At 41.2% G+C, this 22,783-nt stretch overlaps 1 protein-coding gene across 9 annotated transcripts in view; it reads right to left on the bottom strand.

Annotated features, from left to right (window-relative positions):
- The window catches only part of KCNC2 (potassium voltage-gated channel subfamily C member 2), a 108,729-nt gene extending 99,951 nt beyond the window's left edge, over positions 1 to 8,778 (bottom strand). For 4 of the 9 annotated variants that reach the window (XR_009207766.1, XM_040062688.2, XM_040062684.2 and 1 more), the window contains exons 1-2: positions 8,419 to 8,776; positions 6,975 to 7,732 (exon numbers count right to left, since the gene is read on the bottom strand). Coding sequence is in view for 8 of the 9 variants with exons in the window: in XM_040062688.2 (XP_039918622.1) it covers positions 6,975 to 7,607 (633 nt within the window). In the remaining variant the exon portion in view is untranslated. Of the gene's footprint in view, positions 1 to 6,974; positions 7,733 to 8,418 lie in introns of all 9 variants that reach the window. The other 5 variants (XM_040062689.2, XM_040062685.2, XM_040062686.2 and 2 more) reach the window with 3 other exon arrangements.
- Between the last annotated feature and the right edge of the window lie 14,005 nt (positions 8,779 to 22,783).

Raw genomic sequence — 22,783 nt, forward strand, 5'->3', positions numbered from 1 at the left:
CAAGAAATCTGTAAAGCAAATCACAAGAAATTGTATTTCATGTGATTAGATGGCATTCTATTTTTAACACTTCTGATTAACAGATGGAAGTGGACATTTTCCTTCAAAATTGCTTTAGTCATCATATAGTACCAAAAAAGATGTTAATTAAATAAATTAGTAAAAAAACAACAAAAAAAAAAAAAACAAAAAACCAAAATATGTGATTTCATGTTCACTCCCTACTGCTATTTCTAAAGCATCTGACAAAATTACCATTTAGATAAATCAATATATACTCCTGTACACCACTATAGGGAAAAAAATGTACCAGGTCATCACTTCAACTTGAATCCCTTTGAAGATGTTGATAAATATCACCAAGCTAAATTTTTAGTACGATGTCCTTGCACATTACCCCAGTTGAATATTTTGTTCACCACAATAAATTATTTCTGATGTGCGAAATATTCTCATGTTTCAGCCCTTGCATCAAGGAAAAGGCTCTTTGGAAGTAAGAGCACATGTAAGTAAGACTGGACGTAGTTCCCCAATTTCCTCTGCATATAAAATTATTGAACAGCCTTGCTTAGTATTTCTTTAAAATAAATTTTTTATTCCTATGCAATTACTGATTTATACTGGAAAAATGTTTGTTTGTGAAAGAACAAGAGTGTGTAAAGGAATTGTGTAACTATAAGAAATACACTAAGTAGACTGAAAGCCGATAGCTTGATGTTCTGACTATTACTATATCCGTATTTAAAGCAAAACAACAACAACAAAGACCCTGCAGAAATCCCCCTAAGTTTATGTAAACCATGCTGACAGAAATGAGGTCTAAAGGAAAGTTTAGTAAAGAGAATTAAAAGCAAACACACCACTCCCACTGGGTGCTAAATATAGAGGGCATAAACACTCTCTTTCAAATTATGGCTGAAGGAAACTGTCCTTCCCTAGGATAAGCCACGAATCTGAATCACAGGATGAGCAGAAACCATCTCTGGTGATATGAACAGTGCTGAAACAGCACTTGATAATAAGAACTTGTTTCTTCCATCTTAAAACTACTGGATGTCACTTTTATAAGAGATTATTAAAATAGTAAAAATTTATAGAGAACCTTTCCTCTTTTCTCTTCTTCTACCCCATTTGCAAGGCACCTTCACAGGAAGAGAACAATCATGCTCTGCCAATGATCACTGAGGGAGAGAAGGGCAGGCAAATTTTACACAAACTTCTCTTATAGTATATGAAAGTCACTACAGTGAAGGATATTAATCAAGGATATGGAATTTATCTGAATTCTGAAATGGTTCGATTATGACAACACAAATTCACCAAACCAAGCAAAAATGCTGGTTTATTCACAGGGTATTGATTGATATTTTTACTTTGGATTAAGTATCAAACACCTCAAGAATAAAATGACCTTGAAGATACAAGTTTTCCTGCATCACTTATTTTGTATTCTGACTGCATCACATGATGTGCATGATAACTTGATTCCTCACCTGACAGTAGCACTGAAACCTATACAATATTCATCCCAAGTTGTGATCTATTCCTCCCACTACCATCTTAATCAGTTTGAGGATAAATTCTCATCCTCAAAGTAAAGCATTTAAGAATTTTATCACTGTAAACAAACATGACAAATGCTACATTCTATATTAACTACATAAAACAGAGAACATTGTCTGTCAGATTTAACACTTAAAAATAGTTCTCACAGTTACTATATTGGGCTGTGTCTAATTAGCTGATTTCCACTTCCAGTTACACCAAAGCAAATTCAACCTAAGTCCATTAACCAAATTATTTTCAAGTCAGTGAAAGACAATCTGGCTGTATGCACATGCACATACCTAATAGCATCTATTTCTGAAATGATAGGCCAGATCATCTCTGTGTCATTTATGTCAGAGCCATGACAAAATCCTTTTCCCAGATGAATAAGTGACAGTGAGAAGGCTGTTTTCAATGGGAAGAGGAAGCGAAGAGCTGGCTTGTTTCCATGGAAACACTAGCAGCATCAGGCAGAACAGCTGTAGAGGAAGAGGCAGAAGTTAGGAAGGCAGAAATCTTGCTGATTTTACCATAGTACCGATATATCAGTACCATCAGAGACCATCTACATTTAGGGTAGATTAAACCAGTGGATTATACATCATGTATTAAACTAGAATTTCCAATTAGGACTTTTAAAAGCCAGCATGCCAGAAGTAAATTAATAAAAATTACTTACAATGTGATCTAGTCAGCCCATGTAGACATGAAGCTACAGAGTGCATGAATATATGTAACAGTAATTCATTATGACTTTTGTCATTAGGAACACATCTTGATATGTCTTTAAAAAAGACAGCTCCCATAGTATAAATGCTTCAAGCAGAATAACTGGTTTTCACCAATTTAATGTAATTGACTATCTTCCCACTTGTAAATAAATTCAGTGCTTTGATTGCCAACAAAAGGAATACCCTCTTTGAAGCATCAACCTTAACTATTTTCTTTGTGCCACTTGCAGACAGATGCCTGTCTAACTAATAACTGAATGGTAAAATCTAAAGCATACCTGTTTTCCTCACTGAATAAAAGACAGAGTAAAGATTTCCATTTGTGTATGAAAGGGCTTCCTATCAGTTAAGAAAGCAAATCTTTGCTATTCACTATTAATCTACAAATGTATATTCTGAGACTAGTGTACCTTCACCACTCCATTCACAGTATTTCAGACCACTGCAGCAGTGTTGTTTCCACCAAAAACAAACCCTGTCTTGCATCAGAACAGGCAAAGCCCTAAAAATATAACTCACTTCAGTCATTCACTGTAGTACATGACAGGCTTCCTAAATCAAGGCTTTCTTGACAAGTATCAAAACAGGTATCTAGGTACCTGGAGAAAACATAAGCAAGCCACCAAATAAAGATGTACGTTATCTTTGATAGGAATGTTCCCCAACATAATGTCTGTATCTTTAGCCTCTCAAGGGAATCTGTAAAATCATGCCACTTATTTCAGCTGACTTTTCACCTCACCCAATGTTCAAAACTGTTGTAGATGCAATGGGTCACTGAAAGGAATTTCTGACAATTTATCATATAAAACAGTAGAGGGGAACTTCATTTCCCTCCAAAAACACCACCCACTGCTCAAATACAGCTCCCATGTCACTGTGAAGCAGCACCAGTATTTTTAAGAACACTTGCAAGTGTTCTTGATGTATCTTGACACCTAGACTGCAAGGCTTTTGTGGGTTTATTTGCATTGCAGTGAATATTTACTTACAGCAAACTTGACAAATAGTTGCTAATTAGGATTTATATTTCCTTGTAAACCAGGCAATCATGATCTTTCCTAGAGATAAAAACCATAGCAAAGGGGCTGTGTAAGCTGCCTTCAGCTGCTGCAAAGGGCAGTGGCAGCTCAAGTGCCTTTGGCCATGCTGACTCCCACACTGCTTAACCACCTCTCGTGGCAGGTGCTGTCCCCTTATCCATGAACAGATTTACAGTCTTCCCAACACATTAAGGATATAAAGCTATGGACCTGGTGAATTTAAGGGCCATTTTTGCATTCCTGCACTCGGTACAAGACTAATCCATAATCCTTAGGAAAAATCAATGACAAACACTAATTACTTCTTTAAACAGTATTATTTTTCAACTATTACTCAAAAGTAAAAAGGCTTTAGAGGTAATTACTTTGAAATATGATATCTGACATGAGCACTGGCATTGCAGTTCCTGCTGGACATCTGCAGGCACGTTTTGAACTCAGCACTTAATATCACCTCTTGTGCTTTCTTACAAATTACTTAGATGTATCTTTGTACTTTACTAAAGCAAACAAGTACCTGGCACTTAGGAGCCACTGGACACCAAAATCACTTACAGGTATTAACCAACAGAACAGCACACATGTTTTAGTCAGGTAAGAATTAGGCGTCTGCTTCACAGACACTTAAACCAACGCACAAAGATTAAGTCGCCCAGCACTCCCCTTCCTATGACAGCACTTTATGCCAGTAGATTTCCATATCTACATAACAGCATTGTGTCAAACAGCCTTTTGTGAATGATTGTTCTATTATGCGCGGAATGAAAGGAGTACGGCTGCACTCTTTAATTTCATTTCACGGTCTACAAAAGCCAATATGAATACAGAAAAAACACTCAGACTTAACTCCTGAACTTGGGAAACAAAGGGAAGTGTTGCAGGTTTCAAAGCAATCATATATACGTGGATTACATTTCATATTTACAAGCCCCATGTTTAGTAGATGTCGCTATCTGACTAGTAAATTGCATGCACTAAAAGTTGGATTTTTTTTAGAATCTCAACTAAAGTAAATTTTCTTGTCAACAAACTAGTTCCACTATTTATATAACATCACTGGATGGTCTTGCTAGAATAATCTTGTGCGTGCACTATCCCCGAAGAGGTTACCATGGCAACTTATATTTGAATTTCTATAAATTTCTATTTTTAGAGATCACAGTTTTGAATAAAGAAAATCACAAATATTAAGTACCATTTCATTAACAGAAAATATCCCATTTTCATCAGCATCACAATTCCCAAAAAAGACACTAGTGAACCTAAATCAGCAATGCTAAAAGAAAAAAATTATCATAGTTCTTAGGAAAGTTTACCACTAAGCAGCCCCACCATAATCTAAGTGGTGTATGAGTCAGTAACTAACACTGTGAGGCAAAGACTGATGTTCACAGAGTTTTCTCTTGATTTCAGTAAAACCAGGATTTCACTCAAATGTTGTTAGAGTTAGTCATCAACTCAGCTGACATAAAACAAGAGTGTATTTGCCAGAATACTTAGAAAATAAGGGCTCTTGTTTCAGGTGTGGAAAAACATAATGTCTCAGTTCCAAACGAGGTTACCATCACCTTAAATTACTGTGTTCAAGTGTGCTTACTACATGCATGCAAGTCCTTAAATACAAATTCACTTTAATGCTTTAAAACTCAGCAGAAATTCTCGAAATTGTCTCCCTACCTGAAAGATCAAGTACAGATTTTCAGAAAATGAAAATACAGATTTACACACCATCGTTATGGTTCTGACACTGCCTTTTTCTGGCTGCCTGGGTTTGAAATCAGAATGAAATCTTTAAAACCACTTAAGTTACAAAAAGGTCTTTTACTTTGTCTTCTAAGAGATTCATATTGCCATGTTGCAGATTCCTACTGTAGCGTTAATTACAGTATTCATTTTGCAAACTTGAAATATCTTCACCCAAGCCACTAATGGTCCAGGATGACCTAGTACAGATAGAAAATTTGGAAAGCAAGTACCTGCAGGTTCTGTCAAAGACTGGGCTGAAAACCCAACTGCAACTCCAGGGCACAACAGCACACCTACTTTCCTACTTCTCCTGGATCTTCCATTTAACATTAACTCTGTACTTCTCAGCTCTCCAGCAAAGTTGAGCAGGAAGATTCTCTGTCATAAAAGCTGCAGTTTTGACACTGTCAGCAAGCTTCCACAAGACAGTAGGTAAAAGAAAACCTGCAGGGCAATCCCCGCATACACCACAGTTTGTCAGGTAAGTGGACAGTGAAATTTTCTTTAGGATTCAAACAGCTGAGGTGCAAGATGTGGGTATGTCACTGATGAGCAAAGAGACACTTCTGGTAGCTTTTCTTCAGAACCCATTCTTTATTAAAAACATATTTTAAAGAATCAACGGGAGCCAGCTGTCACGGGAAAACATAGTGGTAGGCAACCTTCAATGACATAAACAACACTGGCACTCTGCAAATGACAGCAATAACTGTAAGGACTTTTACTTTCTGTTTAACTTACCTCAATAAGCTCATAGGGTGAGCAGACAGAAACTGCATCATGCCATGGGGTACAATTCCAGAAGTCACTAAACCACACGCTCATGCGCACATCTATGAGACTGCCAGCAGAATAAGCGGAACTGATTAGGAGATTACACCCATCATAACTGCATTTTCTGCAGAATGAGGTTTAGCTCTGTGGAATACTTTGTGGAAGTCCTGATAAATACACTACAAAATACTTATTGCCATTTTATAATCGAACATTTCCTGTTACACATCCTTTGACTTGTATTGCAGGGAGGATTTGCTGGGGGGTTGCTTTGCTGGTTAAATTAGAAACACCACTGCATATTTCACTCAAAGGAATTACAACTATTTGTTTGCTCCAAAGCCCTGAGTTAGAGAGCAAACCTGCATCACCACTGACAACTGCAATGAAAAGATAGAACTAAAATCTAAGTAATCAAAGTAGTGAGAATAAACATATAAAATCCCTATCTAAGTAAGAAAAAGTCAGTATGATTACTTACTGTCTGGTCCCCAAACCCTCAGTCACTGAGCCAGTCAGGGTCACCCTGAGAAATCAATGAAGGAAGAGCCAGGGTGACCCCCTGTCACATTTACTTTGTTGTACCAGGATCACCTACCAGTGCAGATAGAGCAAAGCTCAGAAAGGACTGAAGTCACTCTCCTGTGTCACTGTCACCACCTGACCCAAACCCAAGCCCCCAGGCCAGCTGTCCTGGTCAAAAACAACCTTCATGCAGGCGCTCAAGGAGGATGAGGGTGCCTTGGGGCTGTTCCTGCTCACACCCACACACAAACAGGTCCACCAGTGAGTCACCCCCTCCACACCCCCACACAGGCCAGAGGGTGACTATGGCTCCCTCGCAGGCTTCTCGGGGCACAGCTCCCACCTCACCCCCGCACACTCCCACGGGAAGGATGCTGGCACAGCGGGCCCCCCGTGCGGCCGGACGCTGCCTCCCGTGCGGAGTGGACAAGCATCGCCACCCCACGCGGACCGACGTTCCCCCCTCACAGCGGCCCACCAAAGCATCACTTCCGCACGGACACCTCAAGCGGGGCGAGCATCCCCGTGATGCCGGCTCCTGCCCAGGGGACCCCAGCAGCCCCTCGGCCTCCCAGCCCCGGTGGGAGCGCCGGCCGGCGGCGCTTACCCTGGCGGCACGGGAGGAGTAAGGGTCCTCGAAGAGCGCCCAGACACGGGGCTGCAGCCGCCGCCAGCGCCCGCCCTTGCCCTCGGCGGCCGCCCCCACGTCCTCGATGCCAAGTCTCTTGGCGGCCAAGTCGTCGTCGTCGCCGTCGGGCGGCGGCTCGCCCGTCAGCAGGTCAGGTGCCTCGAAGATGTCGAGGGCCTCCTCGGCGTCGCGGTGCTGGCGGTAGGTCATCCAGCAGCAGGGCTCCACGTCGGTCTCGTCGATGCCCCAAAAGGCCAGCTCCTCCTCGAAGAGCGGCCCGCAGACGTCGGCGGGGCAGTGCAGCTTGCCGGTGCGGTAGTAGTTGAGTACATAGGCGAAGACCCCTGGGTGTCGGTCGAAGAAAAACTCGCTGGCTCCGCCGCTGCCCCGGGGGCCGCAGCCGCTGCTGGGCTCCGGGCAGCCGCCCGCCGGAGGCGGTGGCGGGTTGGGGGCCGGCGGCGGCTCCTCGCCGCCCGGGGACTCGCTCTGGGACTCGCAGGCGAGCAGAGCCAGGCGGGTCCCCGGCAGGGTCTTCAGGGTGCTGCGGTAGGTCTCGTGCCGCGTGCCCCCCACGTTGAGGATCACCCTCTCGTTGTCCTCGAGCTTCCCCATCGCTCCGGGTGGGACATGACTGGGGAGAGCGCGGGAGGCGGCGGCGGGGATCGGGAGGGGGGCGCGCCGGTCGCTGGGAGAGGGGCAGCCGGTCGCCGGCAGGTCGGTGGGGGACGAGCTTCTGCCTTAAATGCAAACAGAAGAAATCGAGGAGAAGCCCCACGGGCACCACCGTAGGAGGACCGTTCCCCGCGGTCACGGCCTTGTCCCAGACCCCTCCCAAGATCTCCCGCGGACCCGTACTCCAGGGAAAGCCCTCCCGGCCCGGCCCGCCCCGCCACCCACCGACGGCCAGCTCCGCACGCTCCTCCGCGGAGGGCCGTGCCGCCTGCCCGCTCCGGGCACAGCTTCTCCTGGAAGCAGGCTACCGAAACGGCACTGCTGCTGCTTCGACCGCGTATGGATCCGCCACCGTCCCCACCCCCTTCTCCCTCGCGAGGCTGTGTGAACCGAGCTGATGGAACAGAAAGTGTACGGTTAATTATTTAATGGGCATCTATCTTTTACTATCCTAACAGGTTAACGAGGGGGAAAAAAGACGGCTTAGATATTTTTTTCTCTTCCTCCCCACCTCCACTGTGGGAGGGAGGAAAGGTTTGCTTTTTGGGAAGAAAATACCGAGCACCCCATAAGCGCAGGCAGCAGATATACTCTGGGAAAAGCTCTCTGTGTGGAGCTCGGCTCGCTACTTTCTCAGACGAACCACTAAGGCGAGCGCGCATCTCGGAGAAGGGCAAGGTGGGATCAGCGCCGCCGGGGCCCCTCCCGCTCCCCGCCAGCCCTGCGGTCCCTCCCGCCGCCCCGCCGCTACCTTTGCCGGAGGAGCGACAGCGGCTTCTGTTCCCGGCGGGCTCCGGCCCCAGCCACTCTGCCAGGCGAGACTACTTGTTGTTGGCTCGGGTGTTTCTCCGCGTTCAGGTGGCTGTTTCACCTCCCTCCATGCTCAACTCCGACAGGCGTAACAGCGGCTCCCGCCGCCCGCGCGGAGATCCCACTCCCTTCATTTTATAGGGGGGATGCGGCCGTTCCACGTCGGGGCTGGGAGCGGGGACCACCGGCGGAGCGCAGAGCCATGAGCACGGGGGACCGGGACGGCCGTGGTTCCAGCGGCGCTCCGGGAAGACGGAGCCAAATGGGAAATCGTACCTCATTTGGGGCCGCAGCTCCGCCCCGGGGCGGGGGCAGCCGAGCCAGCCCTACACACCACTCTGGTCCCGCGCTACCGGCCTGGGGGGCGCAGGGAGGCGGCAGCGAGAGTAAGCGTCGCGTCTTTTCCGAAAAAGACGCCACCTCCGCTCCTGATACATGGACATTTGGCTCACTTAAGTAAAACACGCGGGAAGGGAGCGGGGCTGAGAATAGCTATTTTTCGAAGAAATGCAGAAAAATCAGCCGTAGCTACAGGTGGCTGCGGAGAGGAGGTACTGAGCACCCAGGAGAGGGTCCCAGAGCGTCCGCACAGCGCCAGCGGGAGGGGCAGGGAATGCGCGGGGTGCCGGGGGAACGCGGCGGCCGGGAGTGCCCCGGCTCGGGGGAGCCTCAGAGGCAGCTCTTGCGCCGGCCGGCACCGCGGTTTTGGGGATATGGCTTAAGGAGAGGGCATCCAGTTTCCATGTTGGCTAAGAAAAATAAAGAGCAGTGGGTGCACTTCAGACTTCGTGCTCTGCATAGGTGTGAGATTGGGTGTAGCAGAGGGGATGGAACTTGAGAGTCCCCAGTAATATATGAGGGAAGTCAATGCTTGTGCGCTACGATTAATATATGAGAGAGTCCCATATCTCTGCCTCCAAGCCAGCTGAGTTGTTTTCTACAGCCTACACTGCTGCCTGGTTTGAGCTGGGTTGGCCAAGGGAAAGAAGCTTCCAGCCCCAAAGAGAAGATACACAACATGAGAGGTGATCCCTCTTGCCGCTTCCTCAAAAGAAAAAAGTCTTCCTCCATGCAAAGGGTATTCCCTGGCCTGAAGGAGGGCAGTGAGTGGAATAATGGTATCTGAAACATCCTCTTTCTGCATCAGAGCCTTTTGGCTGGGCACTTGCTGGCATCTGGAGGGCAAAGCTCTGCTGGAAGCAATGCTCTGAGGACACTTGGCTTAGACCAGATTGCTTTAACCCAGATCTGTCTATATGCGGCATCCATGATGTAAACACAGGCTCCCAAAGCAGTAGCAACTTTAAGAAATGGGTTTTGGAAGCTTTCTCCAGATGTACATTTTGAAGTTCCTAAAAAAAAAAAGAGAAAAATCTATCCTGCCAAAGCAGATATAATCAGTTAGTGAAAACCCTTGGAAACAAAATTAATATTCCATTACATAGTTATAAATGCAGTAGAAAAGATTCAACTGTCCTAATGCCACCTATGGCCTCTCATGCCATACTTGATTTTCTTCGCAGATGGGATTTTCTGAAAAGGGGACATAGAAAAGGAGTGACTAAGACAACAGGAATATTCATTGTCTTTTCTCTGACCTACGAGAGGTTTCTGGAGAAATGCAACACATTAAAGCTCTGCAGCATTCATCCATTATGGAAAACCATAGGGTGGCAGTAACTGCCAAAACACTACACAAACTGTATCATCACAGAGTACCAGGACTTCCTTCTGAACTGTCACTGTCTGCTCAAGTCCCACATCTGTGCCCAAGTTAACAAGATGACCCCTCCAGAAAAAAAAAAAAAAAATCACACAAAACAAAAAGCAAAAGCCCTGAAAATAACAAAAGCAGCAAAAACACCCTAAACCCAGCCCTGCTAACCACCCCTTAAAAAAACCCTCACAACCCACCCAAAATCCTAAGAAACCTGAGACTAACAAGGATGGCATCTCATCCTGTAACGCCACTGCCATGAAAAAGGCATGTATTATGAGCAACCAACTGACACTTCAAACTTGTGAAGTGCACGGGGAGGGGTTTATGGCATGGTAAGAATAAGCAACAGAAAGAATTTTTCTAATTGGTAAGAAAAGGAATGATCTCTTCCAGAATATAATAGTCCTTCAGTCATATAAAAATTTTCACATTCTATAACTTGTCTGTTACTAAATATAATGCTGTTAATTTTTCTGTGTGTCATTCTTCCTTGTAGTTTCATCATGTGGCAGACTTTTCAATGAAGGATGAAATTATGTTAGATGTTGACTTTCCAGAGCTGAAATTTTCTTGAATCACAATATTCTACATAGACATAGTGACATTTATTAATTAATTTCCTCCCTACAATGGTTTGACCTGAATTATTGCACTCTTCAGTGCTTCCAGTAAGAGTGAAAGCATGTAAGAGAGAGAAATGTGTCTGCTGAGTGAGCCTTACCATGAAATATGTCTGCAAAGGGGAAAAAACCCCAACAAACCGAAAAACTATTTACACACATGCTCAAATATATTCATTTAATAGATAAGTGGAAACATTTCTGTAGCTCAGAATTTAGGGGTTTATTTGAGGAACTGAGTGATACTGAGCAGTGCGCAACTGATTTTCCCTGCTGCTAATAATTCCTTCATAAAGGGAAAGGTCCTATGTTATGGTTTTAACCAGCAAAGCAATAAAATTAGATATAAGGATCACTATGAGAAACCCAAGGCAATTGAGCATTTTACTGATTAGGAGCAATCATTCTTTGTGCAAGCTTGAATACTGTAATGCAAAGTCATCGGGTTACCACCTGTCTAACAACGAAAGTAAATGGAAATATGGATTTGCACCAAAAAAAAAAAAAAAAAAAAAAAATTGAGGACAAAACCAGTGTATGTACCTCAGTTAAAGTCAGGCTTTGAATCACCTTCTGGAGGAGGTCTGTCCCTGGGAAGGTTAACCTGGCCAGATAACATCTGCCATCCTGAGGAGAACATGAGAGATTGAAGCCACAACGTATTTCTAGTGCAGATGACTATTTCATATTATTTATATGATGTCATAATTGGGAAATTAAAAATAATCAATTTTATAATGAAAAATTATAACTGAAGACAGTGCAACAGATAAAATATGATCTGTTTTTGTCAATTTAGTTATTAGGTAAATTAATTATTTTAACTATCCACTATCATTAACATTTTATTAAGCTTCTACTTGTTTCTTGTATTTTGCTATTTTCCCTTATTATTTATAATCATCCCTACTATTTACAATTACATGTGCTAACTCATTACACATCTTGCAGAACATGGCAGCCACTTTATACTGAAGTACACGGATGATCTGTCAGAAACTTACTCTAAAACCGCAAAAGCCCCTGAATGAATAGATTAGGTAAACATCTCTGAAATATAACTGTAAGGAGCCGTGGTATAGTTAAATTGGATGAAGCTCAAAACAAAGCTATCAGAAAGTTGTCATTATTTTTTAATTCAAGTGCAGGATTGCGTTTTTAGTTAATGCAGTTGAGATATAAGCTTTGTTTGATCAGTAACAGAGAATTATTGAAAAAAAAATGTCTTATTGTAGAGAAATGTAAGTAAAAGTATGATTGGCCAAAACAGATATGCAAAATGTAAAAAGCTATGATGAAAGCCTGCTCTTAGTCCCATACTGGTATGCAGGAGTTCTCATATGAGATTTTTACAGACAGGTGTGCTTCATATGCTTTCCCCCAGATTTCAGCTCCTTGTGAAATTTTGGGGAATGTGGTGTCTCTCATTAAAAAAATGAAAATCTGGAAAGGGTCCTTGTATATTACATTTATCAAGGAAATTAAAAATAGTGAACACAAGTCTGGGGTCTTCTGAGAAGAGATGGCACAGTAGAAAAATACCCAAATGAGCACTAATTGCATTGCCTAATTAGGAATCCCCATTATGACCCAGGCTATATGGTTAAATCTTTGCCTTCCCTAATGGTGGGGATAGAATTCTAAAGTGTATGTACATTAAAACTGGCTTTGGGTTTCTCTGTTCAAAAGAAAGGGAGAGGTTAGTGTGTTCAAGGGTGAAAATCCCCCACCACAGGTTTGTTTTGCCTGGGATGCTACAAGAACACACATAGACAAGTGCAGCCTTTCCAATAGATCACCTCCTCCAAGCTCATAAACATTCAAATCCAAAGTACCCATTCTCACAGGTACCTGCTCTCACCTGCTTCTCCCTTAGAAACCCGTCACTGCTCACTTTTGATTCCACTATTCGTTTAGATCAGGGGCAAATTGCACATGGCCTTTGCCCAAATGTCAACCTCACCAGAATCTTCAAGTCACTGCCTTTTTCCTTCATGACCCGGCGGTGTCCTTTGCCCCCCCAACCCAGTACTAATGCCAGAGGTATTAGCAATGCAAGATGGTGGAAGGCAGGATTACTCACCTGTTTCTGCTGTGATTGTGATTCAAGTGTCTTCGTCAGTGCTGATTCATGTTTGTGGGATGCAGATTTTCTCAAGAGCTTTAGGATATTACATTCTGCTTATAAAAGCAGGTACTGCCTCAGGCTCTGTCCACACTTACATTTTTTAGTGTCCAGTGCTAAAATAGTTGAAATGAATTTTTGATCTATCCTGAAAATTTCCTTCAATTTCAGGTAGGTAAAAGTCAGTGATGTGTTTTTCTCATTTGCAACTAGCCAGCACATGATGCCACTTCTGAGGATCTGGCACCTATCAGCAAGACAGTGTCTTTGTAAAGACTCATTAGGCAGTGAGAACAGTACTGAGCTCCTCAACAGGTATTTACTCCTTTGTTCACATGTAAATACATGGACTGATCTTCTTCCAGGTGCTCTTAGTACTTACAGAGACTGGAAGAAACAGGTCTTGGAATATCCTTGTCAAGCATACAGAGTCCCAAGAGACTGGAAAATGAACACAGAATGTCCAAACAGCTCTCAGGTACAAGCTTTCCTCATTCAAAAGGAATAAAGCTTTCCATCTCTATTCGGAAAGTGCAGAGAGATGGAAAATGGCGAAATGCCAAAGCCATGTATCGTTTCTTACAGTGTGGCCAGGTAGCCTCCACCAGCTTGGAGGAGTTTCTGTTTCCTGGCAGTCTCATGAAGACTTTGGGAAATTGTAAAATTTCTGTGATTTTCTATTCTTTATCCTTCTCATTAATTTTAACTGAAGTTTTTGGGCAACACATCAATAATAAAACTTCGTGTCAGCATAAAGAGGGCCTCATCTGGTTGCAAGTCTTAAGCATTCACATAATATAAATAATAAACAATCACCTAGATTGCAGGACAATTAGGTTTCTTCAGCTGCAGAAGAACATGCTCTGAAAGAACTAAACTTATCTAAACAGAAGTGCCTTATTACCTAATTTTAGAAATCTCTTCAGAACCTAGTAAAAAACAAACAAACAAACAAACAAAAACAACACAAGCCAACCACAACAACAACCCTAAACAAAACAAAAACACCTGTAACATCTGTCATTTTCATTTCATTGGCAAAGACTGTACTAAGAAGTAGCCAATTCATAGGGGACTGTATATGTAGCACTGAACAACCTTGCAAAGAAATCTAAAGTGATATTTAGTTTCTAAGTCTTTGAAGTGATCAAACTGACTTGGACCTATTTTGACTCATAGGGAAAAAAAAATGGAAAAGAGACCTTTACACTTTTATTTTGGTAAATTAAATTATCTATCATCCAGCATATACTCTATCTACTACCTAACTGATATTTAAACTGTTATTGAACAGCTAGTCTGTGTTTTTAAAAGATCAGGCCCATTCAATAAAATATTCTGGAAGCAGTCTTATGTTTCAGTTAATGCTAACTTTTACTAATCTTCTAAAATTCGTTCAAATCTGATACATAATCTACATATGAGTGGTGGCTGGCATTGGTGCATCTAGTTTCTGCGCTTCACTGAAGTTCAGCTGGAAACCTCATCTATCATCTTCCTCCCTCCCATGACTAGCAATCTCCATTCTTTTCATAAATTTTTAAGAAGAGACCATAATACACATGCCTCAAGAAGGCAGAAATATGCTGTAATAGATCTTCTGAAGATGTTTGCACTGATGATCATTGAGGCAACCCTGAAGCAGCAATTCTTTAATTGATTATCAGTGTGTAGAGGATACTTCGTAATAATAATTTTCTACTATTTATTCAAAGTTAAATAATTGTTTTGCAATGCTTTTTTCTTCCCACTGTGAATAGCTATAGTTTTCCTATTAGAAAGGCAACTCCAAGAGTTCAAGGCGCAGAAGTCTCCCACAGAGCATCACTGACTGAGGCAGGCAGATTTGAAATCAGATGCCTGAACAATGCAGGAAGCAAAGAGGTTTCTTAGTACTGCAGTCTCATATGACAGACCCAATCTCAGTGTATGCAAACTTGATTAATTTTGACTGCCTCCATTCAGCTGCAGTTAAGCTTTTCCTCTCCTAATTTTTTTGTGCTACTTTGCAGACAAGATTGCCCAAATCTGGACTGAGCCGTCTACTGCCATGGAAACAGAACAGTATTCTCAAGAGATAAACACTGCATCTCCTCTGCTTGTGCTTTGGTCTTGCTTGCCAAAGTTAGAGGTTTCTATAGATTTCTGCTATGACCCATAAACTGGAGCCATTACCCTACCAGACCAGGTAGAGCCAGATTGGAGTCACCAGATCCACTGCAGATAGCATCATCATTTCCTCATAAGAGACATAGGCGCCAGTGAGCCTTAAACAGCTGTGCAAGGTCATGCTAAGGTGGGAAGTCTTGGCAGAAACAGCCTAACTAACTTGTGAGTTAGTAGCCTTTTTTAGTATTAGGAAAATAATACGAGGTTGTAAAACTGCAGCTTTCTCCATGCCTTTGAACAAGTTAGATTATATACTTAGTCACTGAGTAAAATCACTTTGGTCACATTGACTGTTACACTTAGCTGTCAGAGAACATGCCATGTCCATGCCGATCTTGTAAACATTTCATCAACATTTGATACCCTTGAGATCTTTTCCCAATTTGTTTTGAACTGTAGTGCTCTAGAAGTATGCCTTCCTTAACAAAACAAAACAAACAAACAAAAAACCAAACAAACAAAACAAAACAAAAAGTTTGGACCAAGGGGGGGTAAGTACAGGCTCAGGAGCTGCTGTTGCAGCAAATACTGCTGAGCACACCACCTGGGTCAGGGACAGGAGGTGCAACACCAGCCTCAGCCACCTACCTACATGTCCTGGGCACATGGGTGTAAGTGGAGATGTGGAGAGAGGTGCCCGAACTGAAGGAATGGGGCCAGCAGGGTATCAGCAGCCTTGTCTGAGGTCTTGCACACCTTCTGCAGTAGGAACCCAGAACAGAGATGGGTGTTAGGTCCGAGACTGATCTGATCTGTCCAACCACAGAAACAGGGAAATGGGGAACAACGTCTAACATCTATGTCCCACAGAAGTAGTGAATATCCACTTCACTTTTGCTATGGTGATTTCCATAAATGTTTACATATTCAGAAAGAGAATGATATGTGCCCTAAAGTTCTGGAAGGCTCTGCTTTTTCTTTGGAATAAGCAGGCAGTCTAAAGAGTGTGACAGCACAACAGAAGTACCCTAAAGCAGCACACTCCTGCCAGGGACTAACTGAGACTGCCACAACTTTCATGACACCTTTTCTTGAGAATGGGTTCCTGTAACACCTCTATCTCCCTACAGCTTGGAAGCATGCAGGCTAAAGTGTCCTGAGAGTTTAATACTACTTTTTAAGAAGGCATTTTCACTTCAAGATCACAGTGCATATGCAGCAGCATGGGCACAGACTTCCCATCAGCCTCTGGTGGGAATTCAAGGTGCCAGTTTTTTAACTGTCACCATTCTACTTAGCTTGCAATTCAGATTTTAAGAGGACTGGCAGATAGACAGAAGTCAATCTGCCATCATTGTAGTGGGGAACAACATTTAAATATGCAAGACAGCTGTGGCAAGGTATGCACAGGGAAGTCCCTTGGTGTCATTTGTGTTCCACTCAGGTACTCATCTGCTTTTTCTCAAGATTAAGGCTCACAACAGCACACACACAAAGCCAAAAAAATCCTTCCTATTAGATTTTTTTTGCAAATGTATTCTGTCAAAATGGAAGAATTCTCATATATGTAACAATTGGTTTTTTATAAAATTTTATGCAGCCAGGAAATATCACATGGGAGAGTCAAAGGACCTCTCTAAAAAAGAATGGCTTCTAAAAATCTGCTTGCAAATTGCCTAAACAAAGAAAATCTTCATAATATTTTAAACCCCTACCTATCTAGGGACCTGCCTTAGTGTTCCTGTTAGCCCATGTAGAGTTGAAGATTTGCTCTGATTTTTCAATAATCTTTTCATACTAAAAATTGCTGCCATACCTACTTGTTAAGCAAGATGCAATTTGAGATGCTTGCTACTACATTAAAAGTGAGCTGTTTATATCATTATCATAGCAGACCCACTTAGTATATTTCGTCTCCCATCCTCATCTCTTTCTGGTCTCATGTTTTTTTCCAACTCATATTTTACATTTTCTGAGGCAAGGATTATATCCAAATGTAGTAGTGTGCATTGTGCCTAGCTCAGGCCATGACACATCTTTTAGGCTCTTCAAAGCTAGAAAGCAAATTACTGAAACAGTCACTGTCATATCCGAGGTCAAAAAGATTCAGCAGCAAAAGGGGAGCAGAGTAGAAGAAAAAATGCAAAAAGAGAGGCTCTGAGAGCAGAGCTGCTAACTTAAGTATACCTTTAAATTTCTCCCTTAACTGTGACTAAAATATTGTTACTCCTCCTCCATAAAAGGAAGCTCTAATTTAAAATCTAGCTGTATCACAATTAGTGGGAATATTATGCTAATCTTGGGGGGGGAAAAAGACCACTGCTTATCAGGTTAATTTACATTTTTTTAATAACTCCTTGGCTTAGGCTTTTGATATTTATTTTGAAAATTTATTGGGAGGTTCCATGTGCCAGCTCCCACCCTATAGCCACCCAGCCCTTCCCTTACTCAAAATGCGTTCAAGAATACAGATGGGCAAAAAGTCCTATAGTTCATAATCTCTCCTAAAGGGAAAAGCATCTCCACATCCTGTTTTGGCAACAGGACAACTTCATGGTATAGAGTGGACATAAGGCATTTCCAGAAGGAGAGACAAGACACCAGCCTCCATTTACATTTTATTAGAACACTGAACTGACACCTACCATGCCAGTTCTTGTTTGATGCTTCTGAACACTTTTTATCCAGACAGATATTAGAAACCAACAATTAAAACTCAGTCTAAACTAAGTATCATGATGTTGTCCTCATTCTGTGTTGATTTTTTTGCTGTCAAAACCATCTTTTCGCGCACTTAAATTGATCATAGATATGAGTTAAGAATTCATAGCCTACATTTATGCTGCTATCAAATAGTCTCTACAGCTCAAGAGTATAAATTCAGTCTTAAAAATTATCAAAAAGACTGTCTTTGAAGTTGAAATGCAAAGGAACAGTTTGTAGTCCATGTTTATTTGGAAATAATACAGCTGCAGGTTTTAGTACGCCTTTCATTTCAATGAGAGAAAAATGCAATTAAGCCAAAAATAATACTAAAGAGTTAGTAAACTTGACATAATCCTGACTAGTGTCTAAAGCAACCCTGGGGACTGCTCCTTCAGGGTGAAAGGCAGTTCATAGTTTTATGTATTATTTATGGTAGTAACTTCACAGGGGAGGAGGAGGAAGGCACTGCAGACATTAATACAGTAGCAAGTTGACAAGGAAGCTGAAGAAAAATCTCACCTGGAAACAGCAGTCCTTCACTATGTTTACTGAATAAAACCTTTCACTTCACCAGGTTAGAGGCAGCCTAACTTAAATAAAAGAAAAGAGAGGAACAGGAAATAATAGACAACCTACATCTTGAGCAAAATGAGAATGGTCTTCAATCTGTAGAGAAGCAAGATTTGCCTTGTCTTACCTGTATTTCTATGCATCAGACTGCAACAGGGACTACTACACATCTCAAAGTCTAATAAAGATATTTTCAGCTGACACAAAATATTTTCCATATATTCCATTTCCATATAGTATCAGAAATAAGCAATGGTAAAACCTATTCTAATGAATATCTGCAAACATAGTCATATTACATTTATTAAATGCATAAGAGACTACATACAGTGACAAAAGCTGCTGTTAAACACCTTACGTTCTGGTTCAGCTTCCCTTTATCCTCATTCCTATTCTTAAAATATAAAATTATTCAGTTCTTCTTTTTTTTCCATTAAAGATTCCATGTTTATGCTGTGGATTTCACTAACATGTACCCTATGAAGCAAAATTGGGAAGGACAAATAATACTTCAAGTCAGGTAAAGCTGATGCAAACCTGTTAGGAGCCTGAAAAGAAGCATAAGCACAAAGCTCCCACAAAACTGAGACACTCACACCAGATTTTCCAGCAGGAACATCTCCCCATATCTCAAAGCATGGCAGAACTTCACCGTTTCACTTCAACTGAAATGGTGCGAGAAAAATCAGTTCTTGAGAAGAAAATTTGTAAGTTAAAATCACTATGTCAGCAAGACTTTAATAAAATCAGGTTGTGAAAGGAAAGAGAGAGGGAGGAAAGACATCTGATAAAAAAGTAAGCTCTATAATGCATGTACCTCATTGGCAAGACCTTAACCAGAGCACTGTACCTCATGTAGAACACTGAATTCAACACAAGGAAAGTACCAATTGGCACTTACGGGAGAAAATGAGAATGGTCTTCAATCTGTCCAGTTAATGCAATTTTCCTAAACAGCTATATTTCATAGACTTCAGATCAAAGGGGATGTAATAATAGTTTTCAAAGCTGTTACATAAGGGAAGGATGGGATAGCGGAAACAGTAATCAGCTTAAACCATAGCAAGAAATATTCAGGTCAATTAGCAGGCAACTGGTAACAGCAATAGAACAGACTACCTGGGAATGTGGTGGAGTCTCCATCACAAATGAGAAAGGTTTTTTTAGATAATATAGAATGATGGAGTAGACAACCTTGTAAAATCTCTTCCAGACAGATTTCTTCTGACTTTATGTGAAGGAATAATATTTACATGGACCAATAGTACAGGTATTTTGCTTTATGACTGAAGTTCTAGAAGGAAGAGGGAAGTCAAAAGATATGAACGAACAAAAAATATTAAAGACTAGGAATGCCATTGCAGCTACTATTTGTTTTTATCTGCCCAGTCTCCTATCCTTTTCCCCATAGACTTTTCTTGCTGGATGTTAGTTCATATTTTGATTTATTTCTGAACATATTTTAGCATTATGGCTGTTACTGAAGAAGTTCATTTCCAAGAAGGATGGTCCCAAAAGAAAAGTTTGGAGGAATACCAAGATAAAAATGGAAAGAGAACTTAGAAATCATATAGACTCAAACAAGGAGCAAAGTATCAAAAATTAAACATAAATAATATGGAAGTTAATTATCTGGCAGTGCAACTGATTCCCTTCTCACTGCACTGGTTTTAATAAATAAATAAATACATAAATAAATACATAAATAAATACATAAATATATAAATAAATAACTGACTTTTTGGAGTGCCTTTTTCCTGTGGTTACTTGGATATATGAATCAAGAATATCTAGAACAGATATCTCTCAAAATCAACTTAAACCTCTAAAAAGCAGAATATTATATCTTGGTTTAAACTCTGTTGCCACATCAGGCACTTCCAAAGCGATTGTTCTAAGGGAAAAACAGAAGCACTGGTTTTACTTCTGTTGCTGTTTCCTTTGGTCATAAAACATTGAGAATGGAGAAGAATTCAAGAATGTCTAGAGGATGAAAACAACTCCAGTATTCACAACTGAAGCCTGCAGTTAATCACTGCATCTACAAGGCAAATGCTATTGTCAAAAGAAATTACTTCAGGGGAATAACTTTACCACTGTGAGTGTAGGATTTAATTTCTGTAGGAAATCATAGGATCCCAGAATTAGACACAGGAGGGATTAAGTGTACACTTACTCAACACAAGTTGTAAGAAAAAAAGAATATATATATCTGAAGCTGTTATTTTAGCTTCTACTGATATTAACCTGTGCTTTACTACAGCAGAATGGGGTTTCCCCTGTGTGAAGTATATAGCAGTGTTAAGCAGTTATCATCCATTCTGACAATGGCAGCAAAGGTTGATGCTGAAATGTCTGTGCACATATCCAATTAATTCAATCCAAAATGTAACACATGAGGAGGAAAAAAGTACCCAGAAAAGAGGTAGTCAGATGCTGTAAATTCCATGTAAACACAACAGATGCTCTAATAAACATTAAGAAACCTTTGATAAACAGATCTAATTTTTTTTTTGCTCAAACATATTTTTTATCAACTTTGGGCCTAAAGTTCCTCACAGTCAAAAAGGGACACCACAAAAGTACAGAAGTCACAAAATAAAAATATTTCATAGGGTCATCATGCAATTCTTTCCTAAGTACTTTCCAATCTGGTTAATATTTTGAAATGTCCCCTTTGGAACAAATAGACTAAACAGACCTCTTGCATCACTGGAGATGCCTGAAAGTTACAACAGAGTAGTTCAGACTCAACTTCTCAAAGACAAGATGGTTAACAACATGAAAAGCAAGTACTGAACTATCTCAGTCTCTGAATTGCTCAGTATGAAGAAGATAGATAAACTATTAGAGTAATATCAAGAAAAAAATGCAAGTGATTTTCTACCTTCTTTTTTGCTGCCACAGAAACTTACCTGTTTTCTTAAACACATCAGAAATCAGTTCTAGGCTTTTTTACTATGCAGAGATAGCAGGCTCGAAACCAAACCAAACCGCTCCCCCCCCCAAAAAAAAACACCCCAAAACAAAACAAACAAACAAACAAAAACCCCCAAACAAACAAACAAAAAAGAAAACAAAACAAAAAAATCAAATAACCAATGACCATAAAACAAAACCTCAATCTCCAAAACGAAACAGCACGTTCCTACATTCCTACAAACACACAGTGGTAGATAATTTTTAAATCTTTTTGTTGTTCTGGCCACAAAGATGCACACAATTTGATCGCCTGGCAGTAACTTATGGAAGAGAAATGAGTTTTTGAGTCTGAATCAGTAAAAATGCCTCCTCTCAGCAACAAAGTCATCCCTGGTGAGGATGCTGCATTTCCATTAGCAGACAAAGTGAAGCTACTGAAGGTTTGCTCTGTGTGCCTTTACTTCAATTTTTCAAAGTGCTCTTAAAGATTCCAGCTTACAGTGTCAGTGCATGTTCTTTTCATGAAGTAGTTACAGACCTTAAGAATAAGGTATTAAATCACTTAATTAATTTCTATTTGTCTTCTGGGAGCCTGCACATCTAATAGGACAAAATACGTTCACACCATAATGCACTTCTGATGTTCTCATTTACAGCAAATTGCTAAAACTTTTTAGCAGAAGTGTAAATCGTGGCATGAACACAACTAGTTTATTCAGCAGTGAGTTTCAGTGAGGAATCTTCTCTGAGAACCCCACTTTAACTAAGAACACACTCTAATTTGGAAAACATGGGCAATTCTTAAAAAGATAGAAAATGTAGAAAGTTTTATTTGAAATACATTTAAAGGCAGTAAACCCAGTAGACATTTCCAGACAGTTTTAAAGCTACAAATCATTGATTAAAGGAAAGTATTCATTAAATGTTCACAAGTAAATAAGAGCAAGTCAGAGCACAATTAATCAGGCCATTGAGACAACTCTTAATGAAAAATCAGATACCACAGACCTTGGTTTGAATAGTTACTGTGTTTTTCTACTCACAGTAAGCATGGTGGGCAAACCTTGGGAAGAATTTGGTTTGAATTCTTTTCAACCATTTGAAGTCTAGACAACGAGAAACTGAGCAGATAAAAGTGACTTCTGAATGCCATTAAAAATTCACCATAGACAGCAAGATCTGTTGAGACAACAACTGATCACAGAATCAGTAAGTTTGGAAAAGACCTTCAAGATCACGGAGTCCAACCTTTGACCAAACGCCACAATATTGAACACTCACAGGGGTGGTTACTCCACCACCTCTCTGAGTAGCCTGTTCCAATGCTTAATCACCCTTTCAGTGAAATTTTTTTCTTTATGTCCAATTTTAACCTCCCCTCACTGCAGCTTGAGGCCATTTCCTCTTGTCCTGTTGCTGGCTGCCTGGGAGAAGAGGCCAGTTCCCACCTGGCTGCAGCCTTCTTTCAGGAGGTTATAGAGAGCAGTAGAGTCTCTTCTGAGCCTCATTTTCTCTGCACTAAACAACCCCAGAT

Source organism: Hirundo rustica, chromosome 4 (genome assembly GCF_015227805.2).
Source record: "Hirundo rustica isolate bHirRus1 chromosome 4, bHirRus1.pri.v3, whole genome shotgun sequence".
Lineage (NCBI taxonomy): Eukaryota > Metazoa > Chordata > Aves > Passeriformes > Hirundinidae > Hirundo > Hirundo rustica.